The sequence below is a fragment of the Mus caroli genome, unplaced genomic scaffold (genome assembly GCF_978045245.1).
Source record: "Mus caroli unplaced genomic scaffold, Mus_caroli_1 scaffold_3, whole genome shotgun sequence".
NCBI classification, from domain to species: Eukaryota; Metazoa; Chordata; class Mammalia; order Rodentia; family Muridae; genus Mus; species Mus caroli.
In genome coordinates, this window is record NW_028227258.1 from 59203246 (window position 1) to 59219189 (window position 15944).

At 48.0% G+C, this 15944-nt stretch overlaps 1 protein-coding gene across 6 annotated transcripts in view; it reads right to left on the bottom strand.

Moving 5' to 3' along the window:
* Igsf3 (immunoglobulin superfamily member 3) overlaps positions 1-13342 on the bottom strand; it is an 87448-nt gene extending 74106 nt beyond the window's left edge. For 3 of the 6 annotated variants that reach the window (XM_085835613.1, XM_085835612.1, XM_085835610.1), the window contains exons 1-3: positions 13261-13342; positions 12776-13045; positions 11940-12621 (exon numbers count right to left, since the gene is read on the bottom strand). In XM_085835613.1, the coding sequence (XP_085691739.1) occupies positions 11940-11982 (43 nt within the window). In that variant the 5' untranslated portion in view covers positions 11983-12621; positions 12776-13045; positions 13261-13342. Of the gene's footprint in view, positions 1-11939; positions 12622-12775; positions 13046-13219 lie in introns of all 6 variants that reach the window. The other 3 variants (XM_085835611.1, XM_029475384.2, XM_021158363.3) reach the window with 3 other exon arrangements.
* Positions 13343-15944: the final 2602 nt, after the last annotated feature.

Sequence of the window (15944 nt, forward strand, 5' to 3'; positions counted from 1 at the left end):
TAAGTACAACAAAGCCGATGTGCAGAGATGATGTTAGGGGAATTTTCCAGGTCTCCTTCCATCCCTTCCCTCTCCTCCCTCAAGACCACCACCAGCCTTTCCTTCAGCTCTAGGATAATTTACCCCTATAATTAAGAGGACTGCACAGGAGATCTGCCAGGATTCTTCGGAAGTAAATTCAAGTCTAGGGACACATTAGTTCTGGGTTTACCTTCTCCTTCCCATAAGGCCACTGTTCTAGTTTATTCCCAGAGAGGCACAGAGGACAAGCCAGGCTGGGTCCTCAGAATGGGACCTTGTTTTTTCTTCATAACAAAATACCACAAGACAGCCTTCAAGACTGTCCAGTGTACATGTTTTCGTTCTTAAACACTAGAAGACAATACAAAACGGTCCAGCAAATCATCTCTAAGCAGAGTCCAAAAGGGGCTTTCTAGTTTGGGGGTAAGCCTGGAACAGATGCATAATATCCCAACCCCCAGCCAACAACATAACAAGTGTATGTGCCTCTGTCCAGCAGAATTCCCACTGCCAAAGAAAGCCAATGAGGAAAACCAGAAAGGCCTCAGGCAAGCACTGCTCACAGCAAGAAAGCAGACCTGGCACACAGGGTCTCAGGGGCAGCAGCTGCCTATGTTGGGCCACAGCCATGTCCACCAGGCATAGTTTAAACAGCTTGAACTTTCAGACTTAAGAGATTCCTGGAGAAGAGAGAAGTCCCTGGCTACCCTGGAGTCCAACAGGAACATAGGAAAAGTGCAGAGGCACGCCTTCTCAGAGTTGCCACCAAGGCTGTAAGTATGCCCAGCAAGGATAGAGCCCAACAGTGGTGTGGCTGTTCTGACACAAGTCCCATGGCAGACTGGGAGAGATGGAAGATGCAGAAAAGGAACCAACCCTACCACCAAAACTCTAAGACCTGGAGAAAGCCGGGTGTGGGTGCGGTCTCCCATTTAATGCATGCCTCTTTTCTACTTCTCTTTAATCCTGGTTTCCTAGGAATTCCGAGACAAGGGGGAAACTCCCAGTTCCCACAAGGAAGATGGCACTCCTGACAGTCAATAAAAAGTCAGTCTCCCCTACCCCCATGGAAAAGTTAGGGGAAGGGCTGAAGGAGCTGAAGGGGATTACAACTCCATAGGAAGAGCAACAGTATCAATCAGCCCGGCCCCTCAGAGTTCCCAGGGATTAAACCACCAACCAAAGAGTGTACATGGTCTGATCCATGGCTCCAGATACATATGTAGCAAAGAACTGCCTCATGTGGCATCAGTGGGAGGGGAGCAGCTTGATCCTATGGAGGCTTGATGGCCCAGAGAAGGGGGATGCTAGAGGAGTGAGGTGGGAGTGGGTGGTGGGTGGGGTAGTACCCTCTTAGAGGCAAATGGGAGGGGGGGGGTGGTTCATGGAGAGGAGACTGGAAGGTGAGTAACATTTAAAATGTAAACAAATAAAATGATTAATAAAAAAAGAGTCAGTCCCCACACCAGACAGCATCCCAGCCAAGATAACAATACCCATATCTAGACAGCATCCCCAAGAGTCAGTAACAACAGTCAGTCCCTATATCCAAACAGCATCCCCAGCAGGCAACAGGAAGAGTTTACATACCCAGGGCTCAAGATAGTTGCAAACTTTCAACAGGAAGAATTTCCCCTGTATGTCTATTATTTCCATCTCCCAACATTCAGCAATATTCTAAATCCTTTCCCTAAAGGTCTCGGTCATGGCTGCCCTGGGTATTGGTAATCCATGACCATTAAAAAGCTGAGGGGCAAAAACCACCAAGCAAACAGGAAGTAAGGATGTCAACGTGACAGCCAAAGAGCAGGCTTACTTTAGGGATGGAGATGGAGGGGGAGGGGAAGGAGGGGAGGTGGGGAGGTGGAAAGATAGACTGTGTTGCATCAGAGTGTTTTAAATTAATCCCCCTATTTATTAACGATTAAAAATACTTATCAGGTGACCACTGAAAATGTTCTTCATGGTGCTAACTTTATTTCTGTAGCACTGGAGACAAAGGGGGCAATGAACACTTGGAGCAGACACTCAAACGTCTGCTGGGTGAGTGGATAAAAGGGTTCAGGGAGTCTTAAAGTAGATTCGAACACAAAGGGGCTCCTCCGGTGGTCTCGGGAAGGTGACAGAAGGTCAGACTCTGATGCTTAAGACGTTCCACTAGGATATGTGAATCCGACCACCATCCAGTGCTCCAAAACAGCAGCTATTTTTAAGGCAGTGGAAAGGTGAGCCAGGCTCTGCAAAGTCATACCGGTGAGCCTGAGAAGTAACCCAGGCTCTGAGGCAGAGAAGAGAATGTCGCAGCAGCAGCAGCAGCAGCAGCAGCAGCAGCAGCAGCAGCAGCAGCAGCCACACTGCAGGCAGCAGCGGGAAGATGAGCCTTTAGTGCAGGGTCATCCACCACCCCTAGCTTGGAGGCCAGTTGCCTTCACTGCGAGTTGGGGGAGTCATGTGGAAATGGAAAACTCAGGGTTTTTTTTCCAGCTCACAAACAAACAAGAACATTTGACTGAGTCAGACACAAACCTCAGTGTTTACTGCTGTCTCCTTAAATTCTCAACGCGTTTCGCTTTAATCTTAACGTTATTTCAACATTATGACAAACTGGTCAGTAAAACACGAAAGTACTTAATTTGTCAAATTTATGTGTTTTTCAGAGAAAATATTCAGGATAAACAAGTCGATTATTCTCATTAACTTACACTAACGTTTAAGGCCAGTGTTTTTCTTCTGACTCTTGGCTGCCTGATGACGGGGAGACGAAATTATTCCATTGTATAGCTACTGAATGAGTTCATGATTCCCCAATGACTTTACAAATTACAGCTTCAGCTAGCTATAAAATAAGCAAATCATTTCTGATATGACTATAAAATTAAGCCTGAAAAAAAAAAAGAACTGAGGTAAATCACCCCTTTAAAATCATGTTGTAGAACAGAACACTCTGTACGGTTCCATTTATGTCAGAAAAATGTGCACTTGAGTATACACACAGAAGTGTTTGAGAGACTATATACTATCATAAGGAAGATATATCAAAACCAATAAGGGGTGTGGGACAAAGACTGCAATGTGCACATTTTTTAATTTCTATTTCTCCTTTTTCTCTTTCGGTGTTAGGGATGGCGCTCAGCCACCCCCAAGGAAAGCAGGTGCTATACCCCCGGGCCAGCCCCCAGCCTCCACTTCCTATCTTACAACAGAGTTATATTCTTAAAAAACAAAGGCCTCAAAATTAAAAAATAATAAAGTAAATATACGCTATCATCTAAATTAAAACCAGTATCTCATCTTCTTACTTTTATACAATACTCTAGCCTACAGCATTTTATTAACTGTTTTAAATTATGGCGTAATTCAAACCAAATGCTCTGTTAAAAAAAAAAAAAAAACAATACAACAACAAAAAAAACCTCTACATTTCCTGTGGGTGGATCCTAGCTAAGAGACTGACATTTCACTCTCTGAAAGTCTCTTTCCCTTTCTCTCCTTGCCTCCCCTTTGGACGGATGGAACAGTCACGCATATTTACGGAGTCGACTCCGCTGTTTTGATTGCACAATGTGTACATTCTCTAGAAGTCTTTTAGCAAACAGTGGGAGAGTCCTCAGGGCTGGGCTGGGCTGGGCTGGGCAGGGCAAGAGCAGCCTGACCTGAAGCACCAGGTGATAACTCAGCTGTCTGCTCCTCTCCCTCTCTCCATGGAAAGTACTTCCTGGCTAAGTCAATTGAGGTCAGTAACACACATAAGGGATTCACGCTATTGACTTACCCCAGGTCCTAGAGGCCTCAAGCGACACTGTGGTCAGGTTGGCCACCTTTAAGGTGATTTCAAAATACTTGAGAGTGCCGCCACTCTAAGACCAGGGCCAAGGTGCCAACACTCCCATATACAGGTGCATGTAGACTTTAGCCATCTTTGCTGCCCACAGCAAAGGCCTAACAGCAGGATCATATGAAAGTGAGCTACCACCAGGCAATGGTGGCGCACGCCTTTAATTCTGGCACTTGGGAGGCAGAGGCAGGCAGATTTCTGAGTTCAAGGCCAGCCTAGTCTACAGAAAAAGAAAAAAAGAAAAAAGAAAAAGAAAAAGAAAGTGAGCTACCCTACTGATTATCACATAGGAAAGGTACACTAATTATTACTGAATAGACATTGTCTCTGCGAAAAAAGATGTCAGAATGGGCAGCTCTCAGGAATGAAGGAACGGCAGAAAACAGGACCCTTGAGAAATACGGAGTTTGGAAGCCTGCTCTAGACTCAGGTCCTGCAGAGAACAGAGGTCACCACACACAGGCAGTGGCAGTGCACAACACTCTGAAGTCTCAGATAATGATGCTATAGGCAAACACTGATCTGTATGCAAATAAGACCAACCTAAGCCAGCCCTGGACACAGCATCAGAAAATCCCCACTAAAAGAACACAGAGCCAGCATCACTTTGGGATTTTTTTTTCCTATTTCAGTAAAGAGTGTTCATTTATATGAGCACCTGCAGACAAATGGGGCAACACAAGACACTACCTTCTTTGAATTCCCAGTTCTGTGGCTGCTTTTATTCTGATTATCCAGTGATGAACACAGACTCAGGGGCAGGCAGGTACCTTCCCTTCTACCTCTGGACTCCTCTACCTCTGGCGACCACCTTGGAAATAACTCCCTGACCACTTCTCTCAGTGATCCAATAGGATTCCCACTGACAACTTTCTGGTCTCTTCCACCTGCCTTTGACCCCAAAACCCGGTTTCCATACCGACCGTCTGCTCCAGTTCTTACTAACTGGCACCACCAGGACCTGGCTCTCTGACAGTCTTCCCTGCCCTCCTAGAAGTTCCCACAATCCTGCCAGAAATGTCCCTCCCCGAAAATGTCTACAGTGTAAGCTGTTTCAGAAAATATTTCCAGATGGAACAAGGACCAGCTTTCTCTAGCATCTTCCTCTCCTGAAAAAAGTCTCTTTGCTGCTCCTGCAACCACACCAGCCTTGCTTCCCCGCCCCCAACGCAAGCCACCCACCCTCTAAGAGTGTGTGATGTCAGGATTGGCCAGTCTATTTGCCAATCAATTTACCATTTCTCTGGTGGCCTTTGACCAGTGGTTCTCAACCTGTGAGTGGAGACCTGTCTGGGTCACATGTCAGATATCCTGTACATCATAATAACAGCAAAGTTACAGCTATGAAGTGGCAATGAAAATAAGTTTATGGATAGAGGGTCAACATGACATGAGGGACTGTATTAAAGGCATTTTAATATAATAACAGCGTTAGGAAAGTTGAGAACCAGTGCCTTGGATTATCATGTCCTAGAGAACTGGGCATGCTCAGCGAAGCCTCGCCTGGATGCTGGAGAAGACACTATCCCGTGAGCTTAATTAAAGGGCTGGCCAGAAACTTCGCCTGAACTCTCATTATTATAAAACCTATTAGAAAGCTTTTTTAGAATGTACCTGACCACCTTCAAGCCAGGTAGAGTTAATATAATTCAATCTTCGATTTAGGATCTTGCAGGGTCCCAGGCTCATCATTCTCTCCTGTTACTATAATTACGGATGCAGATTGTACGAGAGACTAGGTGGACAATTGCTTGGAGACTAAACTGTATAGTACGTCTCTAGCTTGTGAGTTTTGCCCTCCTGAAGGCAGAATTAAGGAAAACAAGCTCCACTTTGGGGTAAAGGGGGGGTCCTCTGCTAAGATCTCTGTTAAGTACCTGCCTCTGTGATTCACAATTAGTCACTTAAAGGGTTCTTGGTGAGGGAATTTGGCAACATGTGATTTCCAACAACTACACGCTTGATTTTTATGTAACTGTTCATTTCTCTGAAAATCAGGGGGGCATTCACACACAGGTGTCCTAAATTTCCTTAAATTGAAAAATCAACGTTTTATGAGGAATTGCTGTGTCTCACTGTGAAGCCACAAAGAAACAGGTGTCTGCTTGTGGCAAATGCTGAACTCCCAAAGGAAGCTAAAACCGTGGGCCTGGGAGTGATGCCCAGGAGGGATGCCTGGGAGCAGCCCAGTTCTCACCTGGCTCCCCCACCCCCACCCCCCTCAGTGAGAGCAGGCTGGGCTCTGGATTCTAAGTCCAAATCCCAAATTCATTCCAAACTACAACCATGCTCCTCCTAGCTTCATCCAACCTAAACCGGAAGCTTCCACTTCAACCTCAGGTCTCTGGGTCATCATCAGCCCCTAAACCGTCACCCCCATCATTCAATATTGTTAACTGCTCGCTCCTGTCCACCCCTCCACACCGTGCCCATTCTAAACACGGGGAAAAGGCCCTGCATTAGAGAGACTTTGAAAATCAAGGAGGCATTCATATGCAGGTGATCTAAATTTCCTGAAACTGCATAGCCAACATTTAGGAATTAGATTATCCAGGCATCTCCCCCAACCAGCACTACATAGCTCTGCTGGGCTTGCTTTTGTGCCCTGCCAGCCTGCAGGGAGAATTCAGAGTGTATGTAAACCTGAAGTGGGGCAAATCGTATCTTTATTCACACTAGCCTCTAAGTGAACTTTAACAATCCCTTTGATTGCCCCAGTTTTCTAATGTTTCTAGAATCAGTGGTTTCTCCAAGTACAAATCACATACTTTCAAACTCAGTGAAGTAGATACACCCCCAAAATACCAAACACTGTCACCATACCAACACTGATGCATATTAGACCCGCTGTTAGGGGTTGTTAGTTTAATAGCAGGCATGCTACTATATCACAGTTCTTTTTAAATATTTCGATAGCTCTCTTTAAATATAACTGATTTCCTTGGGGTCGGGTGAGACTGCCCAAAGGATTCTCACAGAACAGAAAAGAGCCAGCAGTCATGTTTGGTAGATTGTAGGCTTGAGTGCCACAGTCCAAAACACATGGGTTCAAATCCAGACCCTGCCAACTTCCAGCTCTTTTTAGAGCAAAATTACTTCCTCTCTCCCTCAACTTTGAATTTCCTCAGTGTAAGCATGCCAGCTAATGGGAAAACGGTATTTACTTTGCGAGGGCTGGGAACGTAGCTCAGTGGTACTCAAAGCACCTTGGGTGTCCCAGGTGTCCCTGGAATCTATCCCTAGCATTGCAAAGCTAACCAAACAAAAGCGTGCATATTTACCTTGCGAACCCACTGACCACAATTAACTGCACCCCTACTTACTTGGTGGCAGGCACAAGACAGTTCTGGCACTGGTGTACAGACACCATCCTTAAGCACTTTCTACAGAAAGCCACTGTACTGGAAGTGTTGGCTCAGAACACCCTATAAACACAGGACTCACTTCAAACGTCACAAATGCTCCTTGTAATTATATGCTAGCTTATGTTGCTTCCTCAGCAACAACTGTTGGTTCGTCTAGCTCATGTCTTCCCAATAAGGCTCCTTATTGGCCAGAGCCTGGGCCTCATTCACAGAAGGTACTGCTTGTTTAAGAAAAGAATGCAGGACTTGATACTGACAGTCCTGGCTTCAATACTCTACTCTGCCACTTACAAGCTTGTGGCTATAGTAGAGCTGATATTTGTCAGGCAAAACCTGCACTCCCTTTAAAGCAATACAACCCCATGTTAGAAGCATGGCCCTAGCACTTAGAATGAACATGCTTCCCAGCCATCCTTGCAGTTAAGTATAGCCATTATGTTCAAGTTCAAGCCAATGAGAATATAAGCAGAAATGCACATACCTTCCAGGAAGTATCCTTAATATACAAATTTCATCATGAATCCTTCATTAATCCTTTCTTCCCTCCCGATGGCTGGAGCCAGAATGGCCATTTTGGACCCTGAGGTAATACTAGGAATAAATGCCATGCACAGGAAACAAGCCAGAAGGAGCCTGGGGCCCAAATACTGTGCAATACATTAGCCTGGCCAGCAATCCATCTTAGGGAAGTTAAATCTTCTTGGACTTCAGGATCGCCATCTATAAAAGGATGGAAATGTAAGGTGCCTATTGCCTAGGGTTGCTCTGGAGACTGAATGATGGGCTTGGTTCATAATAAGGGCTGGAGTTCAGAGAGCAGATATTACCACTGCTATAGAAATAACTGCAGCTCTGCTGCAGTGGACACTCTAGCAAAGGGGGCAGAACACAGCCCTGGGTATAGAGAGGTGACTCAACCATTTTACAGTCTAAAGATGCTATTGTTTGGATCTTAAATGACCCTTATACAGCCAAAGGTTTGGAGCATGGGGTGGTCATATTGGGAGAAGATGGCACCTTTCAGAGACAGGGCTTAGTGGGAAGTCTTGGGGTCACTGAGAACAGGCCCTTAGAAGTACAGTATAGCCCAGCTCCTTCCCCTCCTTTTCATTCCTCAACAAGGAGTTGCCTGTTTTTGCCTGCCCCTCCCCCAAAACTGCTCCACCATCATGATGCTCTGCCCAAAAGCAACAACCGAGAGAGAGCCCAAATGAACCTGTTCTGAGTTAGTTCTGTCAGATGTTTTGTTATAGCGATGGAAAGCAGACTAGCACAAGAGGCAAGCTAGCCAGTCCTGGCAAGAATTCCTTCCTCCAGCACCGTCATCATATAGTCTTAAGAAGCAAAGCGTCCCACCTTTTCAACAGTGTTAGGCCCCAGTAGTGCTGGTTCATCCATTAATCACGCTGCCCATCCCAGCTACCTACTCCCAATGATGTAAACCCCCTCCTCTGTCATCTGCTTCCTCCTTCTCCTCTGCCTTTGATCACCTTGATCCTGCCTCTGAGTCCATGCCTATCAAGACATCAAAGTTTCCTTCCATCTCTTGTGGAAGCACCCTCTGCTCTCTGCCTAATCACTGGAAGTGATAACTTGATCCCATCCTGTTCAATCACGAGGCTTCCCGAACTCTATAAACAAGTGTGTGGGTTCACTGGAGAAGAACACAAACGCCTACTAACCATCCAGAGGCTCTCCTCTGCGGATTGTCTTGTTTGCAACATCTGCACTGGTCTGGGAGTGTGTGTCTTCATGGTACACAAAATCGAACCATGCTTTCTGCGTTTACAGCCTACATGCATCTTTCCGGAGTGGTTTCTTCCTATTCAAAGGGACACAGCTCCTACCTTCTTCTCTCATGCTGCTGCCATCTTTCCATGTCACAGTTACTCACATGGCTTCATCCAGGCACAGACACGGTGCCATTCACCCCAGCTCACACTCAGATGATCTCTCTCTCTCTCTCTCTCTCTCTGTGTCTGTCTCTCTCTCTCTCTCTGTCTCTCTGTCTCTCTCTCTGTCTGTCTGTCTCTCTCTCTCTCTCTGTCTCTCTCTCTCTCTCTCTCTCTCTCTCTCCTGCCCCTCTGACTCCATCCATTCCAGCCAGTGAAGACTCTGCTGTTCACCAGCCCAGGCCTAAGATGGCTTTGGAATGGAAATGAGGAGGTCGTAGCAGCCAATGGATGAGCTTGGAGGAGCCACCTGGGACTCCAAAGGATAGGAGACTCAGCAGTCAGGAGAATAGGGACAAAGACTTGAATCATTAGTGTCCTAAACAGGCAATAAAAGCCTGTTTTATTGAACCAAACTCCAGACACTGGCAGAGTGGAAGGGAGCAGAAACGCACAAGCCTGCCGGTCACATACATCTCACAGATTCACCCAGTGGCCCTCCTCCCAGGGTCACAAGATTTTCTACCTCGGATTTGCAGTCTCTGGAAGGTCATTTCCTCTACCTGTCTTCTTTCCACGCCACTTAGACCGACTCAACTTTTAAACAGTTTTATTCCAGGTATGTGATCCACATAGGTTCAAAACCTTGGATTCTTTATTACTGTTTCAAACTCACACTAGGCATTAATTCACATCACACAGCAGGAATGCTAACTACATGAATCAGACCATGCCAGGAGGCTACCAGACCGGAGTGTGTTTTTGTTCTCTCACCAAACGTGCTGTGCTTCTTCCAGGTTAAGACTACGAGGACAAGGCAGGCCTCCCAAACCATGCAGTCAGCTCTCAGATGATTGGCCGGGAGCTTGAGAGTCCCTCAGAGGGGCTCAGAATGGGGTAGGCATTAGTGTGCCTGTCCAGGGTTCCAAATCTCTCCACTGTCACACAGATCTGGCCTTCTGCCCCAGGAACCCTTTCCAGTCACCTGGAGACTTAGCTTCCTCCAGGGCCTCTCTGGGGTGGGTGGGATGGGGTAGAGAGAGGGAAAATGACTGCATTCACTGGATGCCAGGGTCCCAGCTCCCCTCCACAGAGGGACCTGGAGAGGGGACAGCAGGGAGACCAGCAGGCAGCATCACATTTCCTCAACAGCCAAAAAGGGAAAGAAAGAAAGAAAGAAAGAAAGAAAGAAAGAAAGAAAGAAAGAAAGAAAAGAAACAAAAGGCACAAATGTCATAGTTCCCTGTCTTCCCATTGGTGGCTCCTTCTGCCCAGAGCCCCACCCTCAATCACACAGCCAAGCCTGGGGAAGTGCGGTGCGGGGGTGGGGCTTTCCCAGTTTGTGTCCTTTTCAATCTCCATGAATCACCAACTGCTGATTCAAGCTGAGACACTGTGACAAATACTGTACAACACATATAAATATAGTCTCATAAAGAGGCTGGCCAAGAGAAGCCTGGCTCCTAACTTCCTTCACCTGAGCACACAGGAGACATGGAGATTCTGTCACCTAACAGGACAAACCGACTAACCGCACAGCCAGCCACACATGTGTGCCTGTGCACATGTGCTGGGCCGGGAAGGGCTGCCACTAATGAACTCACAATCCAGGGAATTTGGTTTCACCGCTCTGAGGTGGTCGCCAGAATATCAAGATTTTTTTTTTTTTAAGATGCCTTAAAGATACCAACTTATGCCTAAGTGTGAGCACCTCCGAATGAGCACTGATTGGAGTTTCAAACATGTTGTGAAGCAATCAAGATTTTTTTTTCTTTTTTAGGATACTTTACATCCCTTAAATGCAGACTTGGGATGTCTTACTGGGACTCACATGTGAATCAAGATGAAGCTGAGATGGGAATTCAAGACTAAAGTCCATCCTCATTCCGGACGCCAGTTAACTTTTATAAGGGTGCAGATAATTCAGAGGCAACTTCACGGATAAATCCTGTAAGTGCAAGAAACCTAGAATGGAGAAGCAAGCGACCAGCTGCAGGAACTTCTCTGAATGCAGAGAAGGGAGGGGGTGTGTCCATTCTTGAGGACTGAGGTGAGAAGGCACCAGGTGCCAGCTATGAAGTTTAGGAGACACCAGAGCATTGGAAAATACATAGTGGAGATTGCTCAACATCATACCAGGGGATGGCGGCCTGCAGAGAGGACTGGGGTCTCACTTCTGAGACCACGGTTTCTCCCTCCTACTCTGAGACTTCAGCCTTCTTTCTCTGAGGGCATGAAAACCAATCCTAACACAACCCCTGGCCAGGCAGCACCCTGCCTTCAGCTTCACCTCCCACAAGGACTATGAGCTGGGCTTCCTTGGTGAGGAGACACAGAACCAGTGTCTTCAATACACACTTAGCCTACAGACTTCTTAGGGAAAACAAAGCAGCCCTTCAGCCCCCATCCCACCCACTCCCACCTTTCCCCTCCAAAAACAACAACAACAAAAAAGCACCATTATTCATGAAAGCACCATTCCCAACACAGTAAGAATTATGTTGTAACTTCCCTGGGACCTATGCAGACACACACAAAAGTAAAGACACTGGAAGCCCTCAATCCACACACCAACCCTAAGCCACAGCCTTGCAAGTGAGAGGCTTTACCCAAAAGCCCAGGACAGCTTAAAGACAACCAGTATGCCACCGTTCTTGATGGGTCAGAAACAAACAGACCCTCTTGGTACTTTAAGCCACTCTGTCACACTCTGGCTAACCCCCTCTGCCTCCCGAAATGCTGTGTTGATGGGAGAGAACCACAAGGAATTAGCAATGAGATCGGGTTAAACTTTCACAGCTATAGAACTGATAAGCAGTCACTTACCCAGCACAGCCAGACAGCTCAACACTGGGAAAAAGCACTTCATGTTGGCGGCGGCGGCAGCAGGAAAAGGACACAGCACAGGGCACCGTGCTTTTCCCACCGCCTAATCTCTCATTACTGCCAATCCACTTATAGCTCCAGGGAACAGTTTGGAAACAGAACTTCACGGGGAAAATGAGAGCCAGTCAAAGACAGAGTAGTCAGAAGGAGGGAGTTGGGGGCAGGGGAGGGGAGTGGCGTATGCAATAGAGTCCTCTATGCCTAAGGCAGGGTCCAGAGCAATTCCGAAGGCGCTCAAGGTTTCTGCCACATTGTATATGCCTCGCAGTCTCCACCGGAACTATGGATTCTGGTGGATTAATCCTCGAGGAAAACGGGAGGAAAGGGTCTGAGAAAATCCTTTCATGCGCTGATTATACAGAAATGTCCTTGGCTTCGCAGTGAAGGTGTCTGAGATCGCTCATTCGGATCCCCCAAAGGGAACCAAGCAGGTTTTGTCAAAACCCAAGACAGCCAAAACACCCTGATTGGTAAAGACATTTCGGATTTCTTCATCAAAAAGTCCATCTCCATCCATGGTGAGAGGTCACAGTGCCGTCACCTGCCCCAGAACCTCCCAGGGCACACGAAGTAAGCTGGCATTTGGTAGCTCGAGAGTGGTCCCACAAAAGCCCGCAGATTCCTAAAACAAACACAACAGACATTTATCTAAGGCCAACACAACCGCCGCAAAACCGAGAGAGGCCAAAGCACCCGACTGGCCAGCCGAGCCACCTGGGTCCCTTCCCTGGGCGAGGGCAGCCCATGTGTGCATCCTGACCTTGTACAAATCTTACCTTCCGTGCCCCACGCCTCAGTTTCCCCGCCCAGAGCAGGGCAATTATGATTGTTCTCAAAACACTTTCACCAAATGCCTCTCACTCGCGGGCTTTTCCCATCGCGGTCTACGGAGCGGGGCGCGGCGGGCAGCCCCACCCTCGGCAGCGCGGGTCGCCACGGGGCTGGCGCGGGGCCGCGACTCGGGGCGCCGGCCGTGGGAGCCGGGGCGCGCCGCGTCCCAGGTGGCCCGCTATTGTTTTACCTCCCCGGCGGTTGAGTCTGAGACACTGGCAAAGAAAAAGGTCCGAGAAAGGGGCTCAGGGCTCCGCTTGCCGCAAGCTGAGCCCGCCCGGCGCGATCCGGCTCCGACGGAGAAAGGGGCTTGGGCCCGGGGCGGGACGCCGATCGCCACGCCACAGTCCCCGCGCCCCCGACCCGGATCCGCGCCCGCCCGCGCTCACCTCGCCCGGGGCCCCGCAGCTCCCAGCAACCGAACGCTCACCCGTTCTGTGTCCCGCACGCCTCCCAAGACGCACGGCTTCCTCCTCGCCTCCCGCAGCGGCTCAGGCCGTCCTGCTCCCGCCCCGCCCCAGGCCCCGCCCTCCAGCTCCGGCCTGGCCCGCAGCTCCCCGCGAGGCGAGCAAGGGCGAAGGCGGTGGCCTCACGGGGACACGCCCCCGGAACGCCCCGCCCACCAACCCGGCGCTCTCTGGCTGCACCCGAACGCAGCTGCGGACCACCTGGGATGAGCTGATGGGAAGTTAACCCGGGGTTCGCGCCCCAAGGGCCCTTCCCAAAGCCCAGGCTCCCGGGGGCGCGTCCTTCGCCCGGTAAACAATAGCAAAACGCTTCGCTGGAGACTTGAGTCTATTTCTATAACAAACCTCCACATTGTGCTTCACTCTAACATAATCTGGACCCCAGAGACAGCCTGGGTTCATAGCCTTAGCTTCTGTGTTGCTTAACCTCTCTGGGCCTCAGTCTGCTCATCTGTCACAAAGAGTAAATAAGCTCTGCTTAATAGGGTTATGTGAGGTGTCCACGTCATACTTGTAAAGCACTTAGCGGAATGCCTCATATGTCAAAAGCACTCAGTTACAAATGAACTGTCATTAGTTTCTTAACAGTGCTATCCATGCAAGTGGCACCATACTTACTCAACATTACCAAACACAAGGTGCTAAAAACGACTCGTTACAGGAGCAGGTTGGATCGTACTGCCCTTGCAGACTTGTGATCTACGTGGGAACACTAACAGTAGGCCATACGTAAATGGTGTGGAATGAACCCATTCCAACCCTGTGTTCCTGGGTGAAGTGCTGGGCAGGGTAAGGTCCAGGAAGCCTTGTCCTAGAGAAAACGGAGTATAAAACCACGGAACAAGGGAGGAGGGGTACAGAGGACAATGATAGGCCCTGGAAACATAACTTTATATGCCCAGAGAAGAAAGACTCAGTACCTATGAGAAAAAGCCCTGTGGGGCCCTAACTAGACTGGAGGGAAGACTGACAGGAAGAGTTATAACAAAAAATTGGAAGCCGGGGGGCAAGGGCTGGACTTTAAGCTTACGCCCAGGAGAAAGCCCCCGAATGGTTTGAGTAAGAACCTGTAGCAATCAGAGCTCCATTTTAGAAAAATCACTTGACCTAGGATTGGAAGGTGGGTGGGAGAGTTTTCCAGGAATATTGAAGATGTTGTGGTGGATCATGGCTGAAAAATCCAGGAAATAGAAGTAACCACACAGGCAGCTACGGGGACAGCTACTGGCAATCAGGGGGGTGGGTTCCATGGAATGTCTAGGTGGGTGTGAGAGAGGCTCAGTGTCTGAGATCAGGATTCAGAGACAGAAGGATGACGGTTGGAGTTTGAGGGGTCCAAGCCCTTTATCTGACTGACAGCCATGTCCAAAGACACCACCAGTGGATTTCAGAGCTCAGAGAGGGGCTTACTAAGTGTTTTCATCCTATTGGACTGAGTGACAGCAGAACACTGTACTGAAAGAATGCGTTGATGGGCTGGGAAGATGGCTTGTTTGCTAAAGCGCCTGCCATGGAATCATGAGGGCCTGAGTTTGGTTCTCAGAATCCACGTTAAAAACAAAATAGAAGAAAATGTGACTGATACTTGAGGGACCATGCCTGAGGTTGTTGTCCTCTGGGTTCTCCACACATGGCCATTTAGATGGACATATATCCATACACAAAATGAATATACTGATAACGCACTCATCCCCCCAATTCAATACCTCTATTGTACAAGACAATGAAGATCTTGCCACAGTGGAGGCCCAGATAACTGTGAAGTCTTTATCTGTCCTTTCCCCTCCCCCATGGCTGTAAATTTCTTGAAGGCAGTCTGCCCCGTAATTATCCTGTATCCCCAAACAACTGTTGGAATTTGATCTGCATATGTAATTGAACTATAAATATTGCCTATCATATCAAATTGAATATTTATCACATATTTAAAGTATTGTATTTAAAAAAAAATCTCCTCTTGTATGTTGCATATTCCCTCTTTGCCCCAAGACAACAGTGGCCCTGGTGTCTCTCAGCTCTTGCCTACTGGATCCCTGTGCTTATTTCCTAAACATCGATGTGTGAAGCCATGTCTCTGTTCTCTTAGTACCTTCTTGTGAGAAACACGGACAATGAAGCAAATAAATATATAACACAATGACATGTGTTCTAAAGAAAGTAAGGTGACGGAATAGTGTGTGTGTGTGTGTGTGTGTGTGTGTGTGTGTGTGTGTGTGTATCTAGTGGGTGAGGTGGGGAGAGGAGTTCTATTCTAGGTGGGATGGTGAAGGAGGATTTCTCAGAGAGGTATTAGAACAGAAACCTGATTTAGAGTCAGGGAGGAGGAGAAAATGGCAATGTCTGAAGGAAGAGTCCCAGCTGGAGGAGACAGCATGTGCTAGGCCGGCTAACCTGTTCTGAAATTAAAAGTATTTCTAACATAGCATGAAGAAGAATTGGGAGGAGTGGATCTGAGAAGCCCAGAGAGAACACAGACCCTAAGACCTTGCGGTCTGGGAAGCACTTCAGGTCATGGGCTACTGAGAAAGGTTAGCAGTGGGAACAGAAAAGGAAGGAAGATGACAGGCAGAGGCCTCTGACATGATGGCAATGGGAACAGAAAAGGAAGGAAGATGACAGGCAGAGGCCTCTGACATGATGCAGGTGA